Here is a 20,563-nt window from a genome sequence, read left to right as displayed (position 1 = left end):
TGAATGCATTTGGAGCTTTCACCATTTAAAAGGGGATTTCAGGGCCCATTCATCAATGTTTACAGCTCTAATTCCTATTGGATGCCACCGCAGTAAGGCAAGATGACGGGGGTTGTCAGAAAGTTGTAGCCCATCCGTTCATCTGCAAGAAGAAAGCAAAGCAGTTTTGCTGAACAACTTTTGTGGTCATAATATGTGACATACAGAGTACCAAAGACAATTGGATGGTGCCCGTTGCGATAAAGGCAGTCGTCTGCCACCGTGCATATTTTGTCCATGTTTCTCTCATAGCTCATAATTAACATGTTGCTGTCCAAGACAAGACTTCAGCTGTGTGCACCTGTACGTTTACAGGCACGTGGTGTGAATTTGTCATGCGTGCGCAGCTGCGTGGTGATAGCTGAGGAGCGGCCCCGACTTGCTCTCACGCAGTCCTTCTCCAAGCTCTTCAAAGATGTCGGCCTATCATCACGAGCCGTCAGTACCGCTTTCGGCTCCAGGGTCAACCTGGCTGTCTGTATGCAGGTGTGAATTTTGACGCTCAATTCATTAATTTCTTGACGGTTTACATACTCAATGGCTGTCTGTATGCTTCCTTTTTTGGGGGTTTTCCTGGCCGTGTTACAGGGCACGGCTGGACCAGACCCCTCCACCGTCTACGTTGACATGAAGTCGTTACGTCATGACAGGTAATGCTCAACGCTACTTTTGTGACACTACCGTTATGAAAACGTGTCTGTGTCACTCAGGGTGAGGCTGGTGGAACGGGGGGCGCCACAGAGTCTTCCGCTCATGGAGTCGGGCACTGTGAGTGTTGATTATTGCTAGATTGACACCATGACGCAAACCCAGCAGCTAAACGCTGATTGTGTTCTGCTGGAAGATTTTACCAGGGGTGCGAGTCATCATCGTCAACCCAGAGACCCGAGGACCGCTGGGAGACTCCCACCTCGGCGAGGTAAGTGGATCGAGACGATTGCAAAAACTTACCATTGGTTCAACTGGACTTTCAGTCGGTATCCGGGTCCTTTTTTCGTGAACAAAGGAAATGCTGTGTCCGAATGTCCACCCTTATTGCCGAACCCCTTCTTCATATAGTCATATAGTCTTGTACGATATGTCGCGCTTTATATAGTAACTGCCCTCATTCTGTTTTGTGATTCGGACAGCCAGCTCACCACTCGCTCCGCTTTTGCAAATGACGTGACCACCGGACCTGTAATGACGCACCGGTGCATTAAGATCTCTGACTATTTATTGGGAATAAAACATACAGTATTTATATTAAACTGAACATATTTTCAATTAAAAACGAATACATGATTTCCGTGGTCTATAGCTAAAGTATCCCTTTCATGTTTGCGCTTGTGCCCTGTTGTTTTCCAGCGTGCAATGCATTGCGGTCTAGTTGAAGCTGTTGAGTGAGCATCAATGCACACTACTTTGCCAAATGCATCGCGAGTAGTATTGAGTGGCCTACGTTTGTCCTCCCTGGACATTGGGTGACCCGTACAAAATGGCATAACCCCTTGATAGTGCATTTTATAGGGAACAGTGTCCACAGTAGGACACGGCCATTGATTTTCTGGTGTCGTCTATTTGAGTGCGTCCGGTTGTAATGTTTAACAAGAAGGAGCACCAAGTGAAGATGTAGACTGGGGACGTGTCATATGTTTATTACATGTGAAACAAACATGAGAGGTGACATCAGTGATTGATTTAATGTTATGTTAAAAAAAAGAAAGCTGTTTATTGCCCCTACTCATTCGTCCTTACAGCAGGTCTATGGATTACTATTCCGATGACATACGGTGATTCAAGGTTACAGATGGAACGCAATGAACTTGTTTGGTTTTGTTTTGTTTTTTGTTTTATATTTTTGGTGTAGAATTCAAATTTTTTCCCCAAATGTATAAATTTACTGTAATTATGACTTACCGTATCTAGTCCGTTAGCTTCATTTTGATGCATCTTTGTGTGTGTGCGTGCACTTCTGCGTTTGTGAGGTTGGGTGTTTAATAAAATGTCAACTGCCTGACTTTGTGAGTCAAAACTTAGTTCGATTTGTGTGTGTGTATATATGTGTACGCACATGTGTGTGTGTAGATCTGGGTGAACAGTCCCCACAGTGCGAGTGGCTACTACACCATCTACGGCGAGGAGAGTCTGCAGGCGGACCACTTCAACACTAGACTCAGCTTTGGGGATCCCAACACGCTGTGGGCCAAAACGGGCTACTTGGGCTTCATCAAGAGAACCGAGCTCCTGGATGCTAGCGGAGGTAAGCTCCTGTTTTTAAACTGTCAATAGAATATAACAGATCTGTGAATGCAGAGGCTGTCGATGAACTTCTGCATAAAGTCCCTTGGAAAATCTCAAATGTCCTGGATGCTCTTGCTCCGATGAAAAATAAGTCGACTTAAAACACCTTAGTGATACACTACGAGCGTAATGACTTTGAAATTAAAATGCAGGAAACCAGAGCGGAAGTGAGGAAAAACTCAACTCCAAGTCCATTTTGACCTGTCCAGACAATGTCTTTGTACTTTTAACAAAAAGTTAGTTTAAGCTAGACAACGCTTTTCTTAAATCATTAGTCAGAACCTAAAGAATAAGCTCTTTTTGCTGTGGTCGACCTACTCACAAATCCCTCAAATCGAATAGTGGCGGAACTTGTCTTAACACATAAATGCAACGAATTTGCCTGCTACTTTTGTGAAAAAGTACAATCAATCAGGTCTAACATTGTCACAAACCCGCAAAATTTCAAAATCACCCGGGAATAATTCAATTATCATCGCAGAATTTGATACCGTGGATCAAAAAAAAAAAACAGATTTGTTTCAGCAGTTGAAACCATCAACCAGCTGTTTTGACTCAATACTATCTGACTTTTTCAAAACCGAGTTACAGTAAATAATCGACTCACTTCAGTCAGGCAAGTTTCCTAAACCCCTGAAAGTAGCCGCCATCAAGGCCCTTCTCAAAAAGAGAAAGGTGGATGACTCCTTGTTCGTAATTTATAGACCCATCTGAAACCTTCCTTTCTTGTCCAAGATTGTCGAGAAAGTGTTTTTTTTAAATCAGTTCACCAAATTCTTGAAGCCAAACTGACTTTTTGATCAATTCCAATCAAGATTCTGACTTCATCACAGTCCAGTAGCAACTCTTATTAAAGTACTAAATGACATAAGATTGAGCACACAAATGGAATAAGCTAGCGACGATGCTTATAAATCCAGTTTAAAACCTTTCCTTTTTTTCCTCATACCTCAGATATCCCCGAAACAGTTGTAATTCTTTTTCTTCCTCGTAAATTTTTCGTAAGCTACCTTTGTTTTCTCTGCTTTGCACATTGAATTGCCTTGTGTATGAAATGTGCTGCATAGAATTGGACTTTTTGCTTTCCTGCTGCAGATCGCCATGACGCTTTATTTGTAGTGGGATCACTGGATGAGACCCTGGAACTAAGGGGCTTACGTTACCACCCCATTGACATTGAGACGTCCGTGTCTCGAGCTCATCGCAGCATCGCAGAGAGGTGAGCTGCCGTACATGCTCGGCAGGTTTACATGCTGCAGTTGAATCGCCACGCGTGGCACGACAAAATTCAAGTTTGACGTTTTGACTTCAAGGTCGTGATGGCCTTGAAACAAGACATCAATATGTATGACGTCAAACTTGAATGTGGAAAGATATTAGAAGTGTGAAAAATGTCAACAAAAATTCTGACACTTGAAAACTGTTTACAGGTGTTTTCAAAATGGATATCTGTTAGAGGCAGCACGTCACCAAGCCACCCACCCAATTACGCTTACCAATTGGTCCATGCATATGGCCCATGCAACAGACACATTGCCAAACACCGATACTTCACCAAATCGATGTGAGCCGCCATCGCACGATGATTCAAAATAACCTACATTTAAAAAAATAAATGCATTTAAAAAAAATCTGTCACGATCAATATGTGATATCTGATATCCTAAACGAACACTCCAAATTGTCCCGTGGTGTGAGTGTGAGCGCGGATGGTTGTTCGTCTCTGTGTGTGCCCTGTGATTGGCTGGCAACCGGTTCAGGGTGTCCCCTGCCTACTGCTCGAAGACGGCTGGGATAGGCTCCAGCATGCCCCTCGACCCTTGTGAGCATAAAGCGGTTCAGAAAATGGATGGATGGATGGATAAAATAGGGACCAGGGGTATCAAACTCAAATTACCTGGGGAGCCTGCAGGAGGCATGGTCTGGCTGAGATCGGGCCACATCAGATGTTCCTGCCCCACCGGCCAAAAATCACAAAAATCTTCTCAAACATCATTATTGGCGGTGCCAGATAGCTAGCAGCGCTTCATCTCACACAGCAGAGCCACATTTGGATTGAGGGAGGGAGCAGTTGAATGTGGCTTGAAGATGTTCATCAGTAAGTCTGGATCTGTACTTGGACTTATAAGTTCAAGGTGGAGTTACCAATTGGTCCATGCATATGGCCCATGCAACAGACACATTGCCAAACACCGATACTTCACCAAATCGATGTGAGCCGCCATCGCACGATGATTCAAAATAACCTACATTTAAAAAAATAAATGCATTTAAAAAAAATCTGTCACGATCAATATGTGATATCTGATATCCTAAACGAACACTCCAAATTGTCCCGTGGTGTGAGTGTGAGCGCGGATGGTTGTTCGTCTCTGTGTGTGCCCTGTGATTGGCTGGCAACCGGTTCAGGGTGTCCCCTGCCTACTGCTCGAAGACGGCTGGGATAGGCTCCAGCATGCCCCTCGACCCTTGTGAGCATAAAGCGGTTCAGAAAATGGATGGATGGATGGATAAAATAGGGACCAGGGGTATCAAACTCAAATTACCTGGGGAGCCTGCAGGAGGCATGGTCTGGCTGAGATCGGGCCACATCAGATGTTCCTGCCCCACCGGCCAAAAATCACAAAAATCTTCTCAAACATCATTATTGGCGGTGCCAGATAGCTAGCAGCGCTTCATCTCACACAGCAGAGCCACATTTGGATTGAGGGAGGGAGCAGTTGAATGTGGCTTGAAGATGTTCATCAGTAAGTCTGGATCTGTACTTGGACTTATAAGTTCAAGGTGGAGGGGAAAAAAAATCTTTCCACAAGTTGGTGCTCCTAAAAGGCACCTGGTCCACTTGAACAACCACTTGAACGCAGGAAGAACATGCAAACTCCACCACGGGATGTCCGAAGCCGGAATCGAACCATGCGCCTCTGCACGGGTGGGTGGCTGTGCTCAGCAGTTGAGCACCGTGCCGCCCAACTTGAATCCAAGGAAAATATAATAATTTATGGAAAACTAAGTGATGAAAATCATTGCTTTTGAATTATGGTTTTCGAGCCTTTTCCTTGAATAAGCTTTTTTGTAATTTCAGTTCTTATCCCCAGAGACAACGTTCTCCTTCACTTTCTCTGGTCAGTGTTCAGTATGGTACGCACCATGCCCCAAACAACATGGTGACGACAAATAGGCCGACTGAATGAATACAAGTTTGAAGACTGGTGTGATGCTCATTAGAGGACACGCCTTAGTTTAACATATGCGTATCGTCAAATTAGTTTCAATCTTTTCGACAGGTACCATGACCCACAAATCGTGTTTTTGTGGGTCACCTATCAGGTACCCAGTCCGGGACTCGACTCCTGTATTTATTCTTCTGGTAAACGCATGATTATTCCCCGTTTGGAGGAATAATCTGAAACTGTGAGTGGGAATTTGAAGTGTGCGCGGATGCCAAGTGTTCCTTGACATCAGACTTGCGCGTGTGTTCTCTTCAGTGCCGTGTTCACGTGGACCAACCTCCTGGTGGTGGTGGCCGAGCTGAGCGGCTCCGAGCAGGAGGCTTTGGACCTGGTTCCCCTCGTCACCAACGTGGTTCTAGAGGAGCACCACCTCATCGTGGGCGTCGTGGTCATCGTGGACCCGGGCGTGATCCCCATCAACTCTCGAGGGGAGAAGCAGCGGATGCACCTGCGCGACTCCTTCCTGGCCGACCAGCTTGACCCCATCTATGTGGCCTATAACATGTGATCTGGGGGCGGGGAAGAACGTTACGAGCAATCAAAGCGGGCTTCCTTCGTTTCGTCATTGCTCATCTTTTTTAATGCCTTGCATTCTCCCATTCATTCATTGCTTTCCATGTCAACAATCCATCCAGACTTTTATTTTATATTTTTTATTGTTATTGTCCCCCCTCGCCCTCATAAAGGGCACTCACCTCTCAATAGCAGTGAGGCGCACCGACTGGAGCTACCGAGAAGAGGTGGAACTTTCCTCCTCCCCCTCGCACTTTAAGTCCTCGCACCTCGGAGTCCACTTCTGTCCGGCCTGGCTCAAAGGGAACACGCTCTCCCTTCCATATTTGCTGCCGTCCCAGGGGCAAACCTCCGCTTCAGTATTAACAGATGCCGCCAACAGGGGGTGTCCTGGTATGTGCACGATGGGAGCGCATGTTCCAAAAAAACGTCCTGAAAATGCACTTGAATGGCAGTCAGGAGAGTTAAGATGAGGGCTAATTGCTTTGTGACCATTTAGCTGCTCTTTTTCATGTCCTATCACGACAAAAAAATAGAAAAAAGAATCGTCTTCTGCCGCAGCCCGCCGACAGCGGCCCACACAACATTGAATTAATAATTGAACAGGGTTTTCATTTGACAGCACAAATTGGGGAGTGGGGGGAGGGGGAGATTCCTGCACAATTCTTGCACAAAGGAGCCTTTAGTAGGGCAGCCCGCTGCATGTTAAGGCCGCACCCACACGGATATTGACAAAATTAGATGCCATTAAAGTTTTTTTGCACTTCCACCCAATTCAAAGCAATGTCCAGGTGTCTAAATAACATTCCAGTGAAATGCTTTCGTCAAAATATCCCAGTCTTCAAGAATTAGGTCACACTATACCCACCTTCATTTTTTTTTTCCCCCCTCGCTGAAATTAACCTGTTTTCAAGGTCCTGTCTCGTGGAAGTGAGCCACAGCTGCCGCTCCCCTCTTTATTGCTGGGTCAATCGATTCGCATCTTTGTGACCACAATGACCAGGGGCGGCGCTTATGCACTGTGACAAGATGAGCGGCTTTTTGTTTTCAAAGAGAAAAGCGAGCCTTCATGAAGAAGTAAAAGCGTCATTTGTGTTTTCACCGGTGGAGGTAGCCCTTCATCACCAAGCTGTCAAATTACATTTGTCAATTAGTATAGTAGATCTGTGCATATGGTGCATGCAGCGGACAAATGTACAAACACAAATGTACCCCTCCTCTGTGTCAGCCACTTAGCTGAAATTTTGAGTAAGTGCCAGTTAGCCAGTTAACGTGAACTAATGCTCATCTGCAGCACTGCTTACCTTTTGGCTTGACACGGTAGTGCTTCTGTGTAGTTAGTCCATCAGTGGCTCAAAACTGGTGGATCTTCAGAGAGCCTAGCTCCCCAGTCATGGGAGGAGAGACTCATTGTGGGAACGGAATTATGCAAATTAGCTGCACTGATAGGTCACAACCCCTCGAAGTTTAAAAGGGCTTGCTCACCGACACATTTTGGAAAACAGGCAGCTAACAAAAGATTTACTTGGTTGTTTAATTTCAGACTTGATAGGTGCGTGGTGGTTATATATTGTCAAAAATCCTGGGGCAAGGAAAATGTACTTTTTGTTTGTTTGTTTTTTAATATCCATGTATGTGTGGACCTTAATGGCTCACGCTTGGCGTGGCGCACTCTCGAGCGCGGCTTCTCAACTGGTCTCCTGTTGATGTCTAATCTGAGCACATTTATATTTCAGTTGAAATAGCCTTGAAATATCTGACATGACATCCTTCATAACAAAAAAAAAAATACAGGATGTCTAGAAGCATGGGAAAGGCACGTTCCACACCATTTATTGAGGACAGTCAAATTGCACTAATCAAGGAGAAACACGGCAATTGCATGAATTAAAAGTTACTACCGCAAAAAAAAAAAAAAAAGACCCACACATGACTGTACTGCACATCAAATGACTTTTAATACTTGGTGTCCTTAAAAAAAGACAAGGTGGACATTTACCATGCCAGCATTTCAAAGTAAAAGCAATTCTCCACACCAAATCTTTCTCGTTTTATTTTTGACACCAGATGAGAATGACTGTTCTCAACTAGCACATGACACGGTCTTTGCGAGCACATTCTCGCAATGTGCTTCAGGGTCATTTTAACGGTGCATAAAAACCGTCCCATCGGCACTGTCAAGATCGTCAAATAGGTTGCTTGTTGAGAAGACGGGGCCGTACCTTTTCACAATAAGCTCCATCGTGACACGATGGACGACAGCGTTATATACTAAAGATATCGGTGAGTGAGGACACAACTTTTTGCCTTATTGAAACCTGCGGAATACTTAATTTGGAAGCTCCTCGAACCAAGCGGTTCATAGTTCTCCTCCATGCCGTCATTACGGAGTCTAATGCTAACTGAATGTCTCGAACAAGGTCAGAACAGCAGAGAGCGAGTTATGAGCAAGTCACAGAGGGAGATGCGTTGACACAGGTGGAGGGGATCAATGAGGGTAAGGATGTCAATGTGTATTCTGTATTTTTAGGTCAAATAATGTTATCACTGGTCTTATCGTGTACAGCGTCAATGAGACTTGACTGATCTTTAATACTTGACAGCATTTTTCTGCTTTCATTTGCAAAAAACGAAAAAACAAAAAAAATAACCATTGGACTATTATTAGATGACTCTGGCAGGAACACCGTGCACTTTTCCGAATACTGTTTTGTGTGTGTGTGTGTGTGTGTGTGTGTGTGTGTGTGTGTGTGTGTGTGTGTGTGTGTGTGTGTGTGTGTGTGCGCGCGCGAGTGTGTGTGCGCGCGAGTGTGTGTGGGTGATTTGCTTTTATGGCGATTTTTTTTTTTTAAGATAAAAAAAATTTGAATTCATTTTTTTAACGGTTTGATTCCTTTTCATTTTTGTCGCCTCCACTGTAATTTGAACCCTTTCCATCCAACTCTGGAATTGAATATCCAGTATATTAGCAGGGTTGAATTGCTCTTTTTCATCACACTGCTTTGAGTGACATGTATGCAACGGGCACGTGAGAAGCACTCATGGCGAATTGAAGCATGTGAGCCACTTTGACTAGTCTTCTGTTGTTACTCTTACAAGGTTTTTAATAAAGTTTTATAATTTAATGCTGACCTCTTTCGGTGCTATTCTATTAGGGATGTAAAAATGTCCTCCGCCGGTCTCTGGATGCTCATCAGGTGCTGTTCATTGCTGTGTTCTACAAGGGATTCTCTTCATTCACGTTCATTCCATTTCTCCAAAGTAATTCCAAGCACAGGCTGATGTACATGGGCACGTGTTTGCGTTTGGTGTCATTAGGAAGCCAAGGGCCCACAATGCATACCTCAACAATGACTTGTCTCTCCACTATGCATTGACGAGCTGCAAGCAGCAGTTCAATCAATGGTGTATGATCTTCAAAGCTGGCTTGAGAAAAGAAAAAAAGCTTTCACGCTGTCATCGGATGTGGTTCATGTGAAATAATAAAAAAATAAGAGGCTGTGTCAGAAGCTCCTGTTATTTTCCCACAGTTTTCACAGACATTTCTTAAATGAGAGACAACAGCATCCGTGCCGTGTGCACTGGCAGTGTCACTCAATGAACGTGACCGGCACTGTGGCTGTAAGGGGGTCGATGCATTCTGCGGCACCAATCCCCAAACCTGTTGGAGGACACTGGCAGTGAAGGATGCTGTCAAACTGAATGAGTCCTTTTTAGCCTGTGGGAGGCAGCTGATGGGTTGCAGCTGGCCAAGGGCAACGCAGCTTTGGTGGTGGCTGTGGTAAAAACTTGGGCTTGGCCATGGAGAACGACTTCCCGACAGCTTCGAGGAAATTCCGGTCCACTGGGGGATCTATGACCGTCATACCAACAAGGCCTCTTTTTCAGCATCTTAACTGTGGTGATATAAGTCAGTCTGCGAACACAAGCAAATTTAATAAAACACACCAGAAATAAAAGATTAATCTGTTGCTAGTCATTTTCAACAGAGTGTCGCTAAAATGATTGGAAGAAGTCTCCAGTTCAACTCAGAACACAATGAGAATTGAAAAATGCTCCCACAGATGCCTACACCAAAAGATCGGTGATTGGCTCATTTCGCTGTCAATCAAAAAGAGGTTCAGCCTCAGACAGATCATCCAATCATCATGCAAAAAAGTTGAGCTTCCGGGCCAGCCTATAAACGCCCACTGTCCATTGACGACCAGAGACGCTGAGCGTCCTATGGGCAGGACAAAACCAGCATTTATCCAATGACTCGTCTCGTTTCAATGCATTGGGACAACGGGCTTCGAACTCTCTAGACCAGACATGTCCGGCTCGGGGCCTGGAGGGCCACTGTCCTGCCTGTTTTTCATCTCCGGTTGCAACACACCTGATTCAGATGATCAGCTAATCAGCCAGCTCTGAAGCAGCATTAGAACGATCCTGATGATTTGAATCAGGTGTGTTGCTCCTGGGAGAGCTGGAAAACAGGCAGGACAGCGGCCCTTGAGGACCGACTTTGGACACCCCTACTCTAGATGGACTGTAGACGCTCAGCGTCCACACAGTTTAAAGCACAGTGAAGCTGCGGGAATGAATGAGAAGAGAGTCGCGTCGTAACCAGTAAGAAGAAGCTGATTCGAACAAAAGTTGCATATTTAGTCAATGAGACTAAATACACACATATATTTGATCACTTATTTTTTGACATTTTAGGGGAAGCTGAGCTTCCCTTGCAGTCTTAGAGCGATCGCCTCTCATGGATGGTTATTCCAAAAAGTAACAGCTTGGTTAAAAAAACCAAACAAACAAAACAAAAACATGTCCACTTGGCTAGTCTGCTGATAACTCTCTGTTATTAACATAAACTTGTCAACTGAATAAAAAACATTCAATTTGCAAATGTTTTCATTGTTCATTCATTCATTTTCCGAACCACTTCATCCTCACAAGGGTCGCAGGGGGTGCTGGAGCCCATCCCAGCTGTCCTCGGGCATTAGGCAGGGGACACCCTGAACCGGTTGCCAGCCAATCGCAGGGCACACAGAAACAAACAACCATTTGCGCTCACACTCACACCTAGGGACACTTTGGAGTGTTCAATCAGCCTGCCATGCATGTTTTTGGAATATGGGAGGAAACCGGAGGACCCGGAGAAAACCCACCCAGGCACAGGGAAAACATGCAAACTCCACACAGGAAGGCCGTAGCTGGAATTGAACCCGGTACCTCTGCACTGTGAAGTCGACGTGCTAACCACTCGACTACTGGGCCACCCAGTTATCAAATATGAAATTATTTAAATTGACCACAGCTATTTGATTTCCAAGACAACCTGCAAAAATGATGTTTCGAACATAATACTCAATTGAACTACCTCTACCTGTCTAATTCTCTCTCTCTCTCTCTCTCTCTCTCTCTCTCTCTCTCTCTCTCTCTCTCTGCTTCTGTCTCTCTGTGTCTGTCTCTCACTGACACACACTCGCACACATTATGATTTATGTGCGTTGAGGGGGTTGTAGGAGCTCTTTCAGGCTCTCTTATAGGCAACAGCTGTACACTTCATTTTGTTTTTTCTTGCTTGGGCCCACATTTCAATGATGCATTGGCAAGTTACAAGTCATCTGTCATAGCCAGATGTGGTCATTGTAACAGCCGGCCCAAAAGAAACCTCGTGTAAAAGGAGCACTTTATCAGCGGTGGAGCACTGCCGGGCTTTGCCCAAGACACTTAAGTGCGTTGTTGGCTGCTGTGGCCATGGTGAAAAACAGGTGCAACTCTCATGGTTAATAAATATGACAATTGGATCACAATAGTGGTGTTTATTCCACTCATTTTTCTCTCTTTATATTCTTAGCCATTATTGTTCAAGTACCCGAAATTAATGTATTTTAAATTGGTTAGAATTTAAAAGATAAGGCCGAAAGGAAGCATCTGGAACTGCTTGTGACAACCTCCGTCGGAAAACACCTGTCATGAGGTGTTATAGGGACATGAAAGTAGCCATCCTCTCATCGGGCAGCTTCCCATAAAACGTTGGCTCTAGTTAGCATGTGAAAAGTTAACATCATAAGATGATGATTGAGTTCTCTCAAGTTCAGGATTGGCCCGTACCCGCCCCTGTTCTCTGATAGAGGGAAGAAAGGGGACTCGAATTCTCCGGGGTACACCAGAGAACCCACGGCTTTGATTGTGTCCTTGGCCGGGAGGGTGGAGAGCTCCTGGTCGAGCCGCAAGCCCTTCACCGGGTCATTGATGATGGTCTCCTTGAACCGGCTCGAGACAAGGGGTCGTCATCGGAACTCAATCCTTCACCCATGGGTCAGGGTGGAGATCACCGGCGGTCCGAAGCAAGAGCAGCCAAGTAACTGAGCTGCTGACAGGAAAACTCACCAGTCGCTAGCCCCAAGGTCTAAATACCTGGTCATCCAGCCTCTAGGGTCCCTTGGGGAATGAGGGACAGGACCTACAGGCTGGGACTGCCTGGGAGTCATCCGGTCAGAGGAGCAGAAGTTCGCCATAGGACCCCCACCCCACTGCTTTGGACGCTGGGAATGGGGTGCAACAGAAGGGCACACGGGAGCACAAAGCATGATGAAGTTCCGAGTAAGAATTGAAAACTAGTCTTGTCTCGCGAGCCCTAACTAACGTTTCTTGCGCCTTCACCTCAGCCAACTGAAAAGTTCCCTAGGAAGCACAGGAACACTACGGAAAGCCCTTCTTGAGGGCTCCAACAATGGTGAAAGCACTGACCCAACCTGGCAGCATGCCTGAAACAGGAAGGATAACGCACAGCCCTGGTCCCCTGTTAACAACGAATTATGTCAATCATCCTTAAAGGTCTGAAATCAACATTGCGTAGGGTGCAACAAAAAAAGTGCAAGAGACAAGATACGGACTGTGCTTCTGTATGTACATTATTATACTGGATTCCAACTGATCCATTCATTCATCCATTTTGAACACAGCCGAACCTGAAGAGGATCGCAGGAATTGCTGGAGCCTATCCCAGCCGACCTCAGGTGAAGGGCAGAACAACCCTCCAACTGGTTGCCAGTCAGACAGAGACACACAACCATAAACACCCACATTCACACCGTCACTGAGTGGGAATAAACCCCATGCTGCCCGCACACAAGTCCAACAAGTGTACCACTACACCAACAGCAACACGAACTCTGACTGAACCAATCCGAATGCAACTTAATACAGACAGAACTTTGCTTCCTGCGACCCACAGTGTCAGAAAGAAGACTGCAGCCTGATGTGACAGCGATATTATATCTGATGCACTTCCACCTACCTGCCCAAGTTAAGGGCATTCCAAGGGCTCATGTCATGGTACAGTATTTCATAATTATACCATCCTATGCTACTGTTGGTGAGCCGCTGAGAGCACTGGAACAAAAATATTCATATGGACTTAAGAGACACAAACGAGCTTCGAGATTGTTGAAAGACTCATCATACACAGCCCTGACCCTTTGATGTTCAATCCAAACTTGCAAACTATTGTGACTACAGATCTGAATTGACAATACAATACATCTTCATTTATACAGCGCCTTCACCAAAGCTGTAGCTGTAAGAAAGCACTTTATAGAATAGTTAACATAAAATAACAAAATACGGTAATTATAACACAACTCATAACATTTGACATGGACAGTCATGCAATTGTAACCACTATTCCTTGTTGTTTGAAGCAGTTATGGATGAAAGAGAAGAGAATCAAAGTGTTCTTTCAGCAGTGGGTCAGAGAAGTCACACTCAAAACGCGCATGACGTTCCAGACGTGCTACAGGCTAAGATTCAAAGGAAACAAGAAGCTGTAGCATCTATTGACAAAAAAAACAGATTGGTTCACTTCCCCTGATCCAGGTAAATCCGCTTCAATTCCAAGAGCCGACTCTGTATTCCAAATATGCATCCGCGCTCCATGCCGATGCTCCTCTCTCCTCATCTGCAGCTCCAGCAGCCATCCATCCAGCTGCACCAACGCAGACTGTCCAACAGCGCCAACATCTCCGCTGAACAAAACGGGGACGTGAAAAATGCTGTCCATTACAGGCACAAAAAACACAAGTGCCTTGCGGCTATCGAGCGGCGACAGACAAATAGCGCCAACGTTCCCTCCATCAAAATCAGTGCTGGTACACATGTGCTGCCAAAAAGGTGCAACCATCAAGCACAGATTCTTCTCCTTCAACAAATGTCGTGGCCACAATGCTGAAAACAGTCTACAATTGGTCACACGAAGCACAACAAACACCATATGACACAACCAAAGACAAAAACAACAAAAAAGCAGAGCTCTTGCAGATGGCTGCCAAATATGGCGCCATCTTCAAAGGGCTCGGGGCTCTGAACGGATTTTTGCTTTTGAAACACTCGCACTCACGCAGGTCGAGAGGAAGTACCCAACTGTTGAAAAGGAGGCGGGGGGGGGGCAACAGAAAAGTGTGGAACATACCAGTGGGGAAGGCATTTCATATTATGCACTGATTACAGCACTCTCATCACACTTCTCTCTTCAAAAGGTCAAGGAAGAGCAGGTGTGTAACAAGCCAGGTGGTCATCTCGACTGCTGTCCTTCACCTACGACATCCAATACAAACCAGGTTGAGACAATGTAACTGTAGACGACTTGTCCACGACTCCCATTGCCAACGTTGGAACCTAGTTTGGATAATGACATGAAGGTGGCGTTAACATGCACACTAACAGCTATTTCTCTCAGGGACTTTGAAACTGCATGTATTTCTTCTCCTGTGCAGGCAAAAATATCCTCCTGACTACCAGTAGTTCAAATTTGTCCTCTGTAGAAGACATTTGTGAACCTAAATATGTCCCACCCAGTGCCTCCAATCGCATTAACTCCTTTTGTTACTCTAAAGAGGACATTCAGTGCTTTCCAATGATACCAAATTTGTAGGGGTTAGAAAAAGTAAGAAAATGGCTTCCCTCAGTGTAAGCACTTTTTATGGGAAGAGGAAAAGTAATACTTTTTATCGACCACATTTTGTCTTGAAATGCTGTTGGCATTTTAATTATAAGACTCTTATGAACACGTTAAAGTGTTGTTTGAGTTGTTTTAAGTGTATTTGAGCCTGTTTAAAAAATGCAGTGGGATTTCAAAAATTTTTTTGGAGGAGTCCAATTACTTCACATAGATTGGGGAATGTCAAAATAAATGTGATTGGACAACATTTTTTTTCCTGGTAGTCAAGAGGTAAAGGGAGCTCCTTACTCTTAAATGGCCGAAATCAGAAAATACCCGACAATCAGAATTGTGACTATTCTTTAAGATTCAGCATGAGACCTCACAAATTGATGACTCCGGTGCCGGTAAGGTTAGCGTGGAGACTTACCGCCACCGGTATGTCTCCTTGGCACACGAGACACACCAAGGAATTCATTCATTCATCATTCATTCTCTTCCGCTTATCTGAGGTCGGGCTGCGGGGGCAGCAGCTTAAGCAGGGAATTACAGACTTCCCTCTCCCCAACCACTTCCTCCAGCTCCTCCTGGGGGATCCTGAGGCATTCCCAAGCCAGCTGGGAGACATCGTCTCTCCATCGTGTCCTGGGTCGTTCTCGGGACCTCCTCCCAGTGGGACATGCCCGGACACCTCATCAGGGAGGCGTTCAGGTGGCATCCTGACAAGATGCTCGAGCCACCTCATCTCACTCCTCTCAATGCGGCTCATCTTTGAGCCCCTCCTGGATGACTGAGCATCTCACCTTGTCTCGAAGGAAGAGCTTGGACACTCTGCAGGAAACTCACTTTGGCCGCCTATCCAGGATCATATTCGTTTGGTTACGACACAGAGCTCAGCATGGGAGCGCTACGGCCAATCAGGTAGGAGCAAGTGGGGCTGGAGAAAATAGGAATATGACGAAGACCTTGATATTGCAGGGCAAGTGTGATTGTCGTTTCTCACCCCTCAGATGGTGTCCGTCCTGAGGCCAGGAAGCTTGAGGGTTCTGCACAGTATCCTTGCTGTTCCCAGCACTGCGCTTGTCTGGACTGAGATGTCCGATGTTGTTCCCGGGATCTGTTGCAACCACTCATCCAGTTTGGGGGTCACTGCCCCGAGTGCTCCGACCACCACAGGCACTACTGTCACCTTTACCTTCCAGGCTCTCTCCAGCTCCTCTGTGAGCCCTTGGTATTTCTCCAGTTTCTGATGTTTCCATCACTTGGGATCGCTACATCCACTACAACAGCTTTCCTCTGCCCTTTATCTATGACCACGATATCTGGTTGGTTCGCCATTACCATCTTGTCAGTCTGTATCTGGAAGTCCCACAGGATCTTCGCTCGGTCATTCTCCACCACCTTTGGAGGTGTTTCCCATTTTGACCTTGGCGTTTCCAGTCCATACTTCGCACAGATGTTTCGGTCGAGTATGCCAGCCACCTGGTTATGGCGTTCCATGGAAGCTTTCCCTGCCAGCTTGTCTGGTGTGGTATATCTGGGGCTCTTTGGCTTTGGTGCTCAGGGCCTGCTCCTGAGCAGCCAGGATGAGTGCCTCTGTGCTGTCCTTCAGGCCAGCCCTCTCGAGCCACTGACAGGACTTCTTGAGATCAGCCACTTTAGTTATGGTCCGGTGGTACATCCCATGTAGAGGCTTGTCCTCCCATGATGGTCCCTCTTCCAGCGCCTCATCCTCTGTTCCCCATTGTCTGAGACATTCTCTGAGTACGTCATCCGTTGGAGCCTTCTCCTTGATGTATTCATGGAGCTTGGATGATTCATCCTGGACAGTGGCTCTCACACTCACTAGTCGCCGGCCTCCTTCCTTACGGCTTGCATACAGTCTCAGGGTGCTGGATTTGGGATTGAACCCTCCATGCATGGTTCGGAGCTTTCGGATCTTAATATCCGTGGTCTGAATCTTTTCTTTTGGCCACCTTATTATTCCTGCAGGGTATCTGATCACGAGCAAGGCATCGCTGTTTATTGCCCGGGTCTTGTTCTTACCATTGAGCTGGCTTCTTTGGACTTGCCTCACCCGCTGGAGGTATTTGGCCGGAGCCGTTTTTCCTTGTTGCCAGTTCGAGGTTGCCATTGGCTTGTGGGATACCTAGGTACTTGTAGCTGTCCTCAATGTCTGCTTTTGTTCCTTCAGGGAGTGAGACCCCTTCAGTGTGGACTACCTTGCCTCTCTTAGTCACCATCCGATTACATTTCTCAAGTCCGAATAACATCCCGATGTCACTGCTGTAGATCCTGGTTGTGTGGATCAGGGAGTCTATGTCCCTTTCGCTCTTCGCATCCAGCTTTATGTCATCCATGTCGAGGAAGTGACTGACAGCAGTGTGGAGAGTGCATCACCTTGGTATATGCCACATTTGATGGACACTTGGGTAAGTGGCTTGCCATTGGCTTCAAGTGTGGTTTTCCACATCCTCATCGAGTTCGCAACGAAGTCTCTGAGGGTCCTGTTCACCTGATACAACTCCAAGCATTCAATGATGCAGTATGTGGCATCGAGTCATAGGCTTTCTTGTAATCATTCCAGGCTGTTCACAGGTTGGTATGTCGGGACTGTCACGTTGTGCATGATGGTAGTTGGTTGGACCCCAAAAAGCAGGCAAGAGGCAAAGAGGAGCAGGGTGGAACTGACCAAGATGTATTCAACAAAAATACAAACAGGTGTACACTGGAAAATTACCAAATATAAGTGCTCAAACAAAGTCCTGGAAATCGCACGGATCCAAAGAATCAAAAGAAACCTATGACATAAAACAAAATGTGACCGGAGCGGAGCACACAGACACTCACATACACACAATTCACAGCTCACAATGACCCAACAAAGACTGACAGAACTCTGGAACCAAATACAAGCAAAATGACGAGGCAACGAGAAACACCTGGACAAGACACAAAGGATTGAGGGAGCTGATTGGTTAAACACAAGGGACACTGATAACGAGAACAGGTGGCGACAAAAAGGGCACAAAACCAAATGTAACCAGACAGAAACATAACAGGGACCCGTAGTCTTGTACAAATGTTCTGTCAACCAGGAGCTGATGTTTGGCTTCTCTGGTATCTCTACCAATGCCCTTCTGTGCTTCGCTCATGCATTGATCCATGTGTCCACTTATCTTAGCCGCAATGACACCTGACATGAGCTTCCGTGTTGTGGAGAGACAGGTTATTGGTCGATAGTTTTGATTATTGGCCTTTTATTATTGTTATTGGCCTTTTCATCACACCTCTCTGGGCCTCCGTCAATTGACTCACATCTTTCAGAGCCACCTTGATCTTAGCCTCCAGCCGTCTTCTCCATGGTGGGTCATGTATCTCATGGCTCCCACGGTTGCTCTCATGGCCAAGCATCTCTCGGGTCACTGATGCTGAAGCGTATATCAGCTCATTGCTTTCCATGATTGCTACGGTAGGGATCACCCTCAGTGCTGCATTCACAGTTTCCATGGGACTTTCAGGTGGTACTTCACATAGCCGTTGTAATTGTTTTCTATGTTGCCCAGCCTTCATTCTCGCCATGATCTTAGCTTTCAGGTCAGTTGCTGCCTCACTCAGCATTTCATTCATTGGTGCTGGCCTCCCAATTTCATTATCTGGACTGTCATTTTACAATCACAATTATCACAAGTGTCCGGAACTGACTTTTGTCCATCAATTCATCCATTTTATAATCTGCTTATCATGTGGCCGATGACTTTGATGTCGTCTGTGAACTTTATGAGTTTGATGGCTGGGTGCACTGAGGTGCAGTCATTCGTGTAGAGGGAGAAGAGCAGCAGGGAGAGGACGTATCCTTGGGGGACCATGGTTGTATAATGTGTTGATGAACTTGTCCTTCCCAGCCTCACCTGTTTTGTCCTTCCCGTCAGGAAGCTGAGGATCCACTGGCAGACCGTAGGGGTCACCCTGAGCTGGAGAAGTTTGGAGGTGAGGAGGTCCGGGATGATGGTGTTGAACTCAGAGCTGAAGTCCACAAACAGGATCCTTGCATTGGTCCCAGTGCCGTCGAGGTGCTCCAGGATGTAGTGCAGCCCCATGTTGAGTGCATCATCCACTGACCTGCAGGGTGTCCAGCAGTGATCCAGTGATGGTGATTAGGTGGCGTTCGAAAGACTTCATGACCACAGACGTCAGAGCAACAGGCCGATAGTCGTTCAGTTCCGACGTTGCTGGTTTCTTGGGGGCTGGGATGATGGTGGACTGTTTGATGCAGGATGGGACCTCACACAGCTCGATGGATCTATTGAAGATCTGTATGAAGACCAGAACCAGCTGGTCAGCGCAGACTTTCAGGCAGGAGGGGGACACCTAATCTGGCCCCCCCAGCCTTCTTGATCTTCTGCTGCTTGAAGAGTTGTCTCACGTCCTGTTCGTGGATCTCTAAGGCAGGGAATGGGGTCTGGGGTGTGAATAAGGTTGTTTCTGGTGGGGGTGGGCCGGTGTGGGAAGTGGAAGTGTCCTTTTCAAATCTGCAGAAAAAAGACTTACTTAGATAATCAGCCAGTCCCTTATTGTTCACAGCTTGTGGGGGTGGTGTCTTGTAGTTTGTAACTGCCCTCAGGCCATTCCACACAGATGCAGAAAACTGTTTTTTCAGCAGCTCTGCATAGCTCTCTTTGCGATGTCAATTTCCTTTGTCAATTGGTTTCGAACGCATTTGTACAGTGCCCTATCCACTTCAAAAGGCGGCCTCTTTAGCTTTTCAAAGTTGCCTGAGTTTGGCAGTGACCTATGGCTTGTTATTGTTGATGGAGCAGAATAACTTTGTTGGTACACACATGTCAAGGCTGCAAAGTCCAAACTGCGAATGATAGATTTTTGTGAGCAGCAATGAAATGCATTGATTGATATTTGCCGATCATGTACTTTTCCCAGGAAATTGTCCTGATAGAATCTGTCGCCGATCAATCGGAGCACCACTTCTTTTAATTGTTTGAAGACACTAATCTAAGCATGTATCTAGAAACAAATCTATGGATTTTCAGAGACTTAATTTTTTTTTCCTTCCCTATCACCCCTCTTTTACAGGGATGCAACCCGTTGAGGCCTGCCCATAGGTTTTTGTCCTAGGCATATTATGGACACGCACGCACGCACACACACACACACACACACACACACACACACACACACACACACACACACACACACTTGAGGAGTCTTGCAGTGAACATGTAGCTGAGGAGATGATGGCTCCTCATCTGACTCTTGGACCATCTCTGGGGCTGCTGTGCATGTGTATGACTCTTCCTTTTGGCTAATGGGTGCAACATTTATCAGAATTGGCACTGAATTGACATTTAAGCAGTGGCGGACCCTGAGGGCCAGCAAGGCCTTCTCTGCTGGCCTAAACATTCTCAGAAAAGTAAATTTACTTTTCTGAGAATAACATAAATTTGTTATTTTACTTTCATAAATATGTTAACAAAATTATTCTCTGTATTCTTTACGTCATATTATTTCCACTTAGTTGAGTGGCTTTCAATGTTATTTTAAATAACATTGAAAG

The 20,563-nt window shown here is 45.9% G+C and overlaps 1 protein-coding gene across 2 annotated transcripts in view; it reads left to right on the top strand.

Annotated features, from left to right (window-relative positions):
• LOC109512322 (disco-interacting protein 2 homolog B-A) overlaps positions 1–8,046 on the top strand; it is a 35,589-nt gene extending 27,543 nt beyond the window's left edge. For both annotated transcript variants that reach the window (XM_019863942.1, XM_019863941.1), the window contains 7 exons: positions 355–525; positions 628–689; positions 750–807; positions 884–958; positions 2,107–2,281; positions 3,418–3,541; positions 5,808–8,046. In XM_019863942.1, coding sequence (XP_019719501.1) covers positions 355–525; positions 628–689; positions 750–807; positions 884–958; positions 2,107–2,281; positions 3,418–3,541; positions 5,808–6,060 — 918 coding nt within the window. In that variant the 3' untranslated portion in view covers positions 6,061–8,046. The remainder of the gene's footprint in view (positions 1–354; positions 526–627; positions 690–749; positions 808–883; positions 959–2,106; positions 2,282–3,417; positions 3,542–5,807) is intronic.
• Positions 8,047–20,563: the final 12,517 nt, after the last annotated feature.

The sequence above is a fragment of the Hippocampus comes genome, unplaced genomic scaffold (genome assembly GCF_001891065.2).
Source record: "Hippocampus comes isolate QL1 unplaced genomic scaffold, H_comes_QL1_v1.1 scaffold467, whole genome shotgun sequence".
Classification (NCBI taxonomy): domain Eukaryota; kingdom Metazoa; phylum Chordata; class Actinopteri; order Syngnathiformes; family Syngnathidae; genus Hippocampus; species Hippocampus comes.
This window is presented reverse-complemented; position numbering and strand designations above follow the sequence as displayed.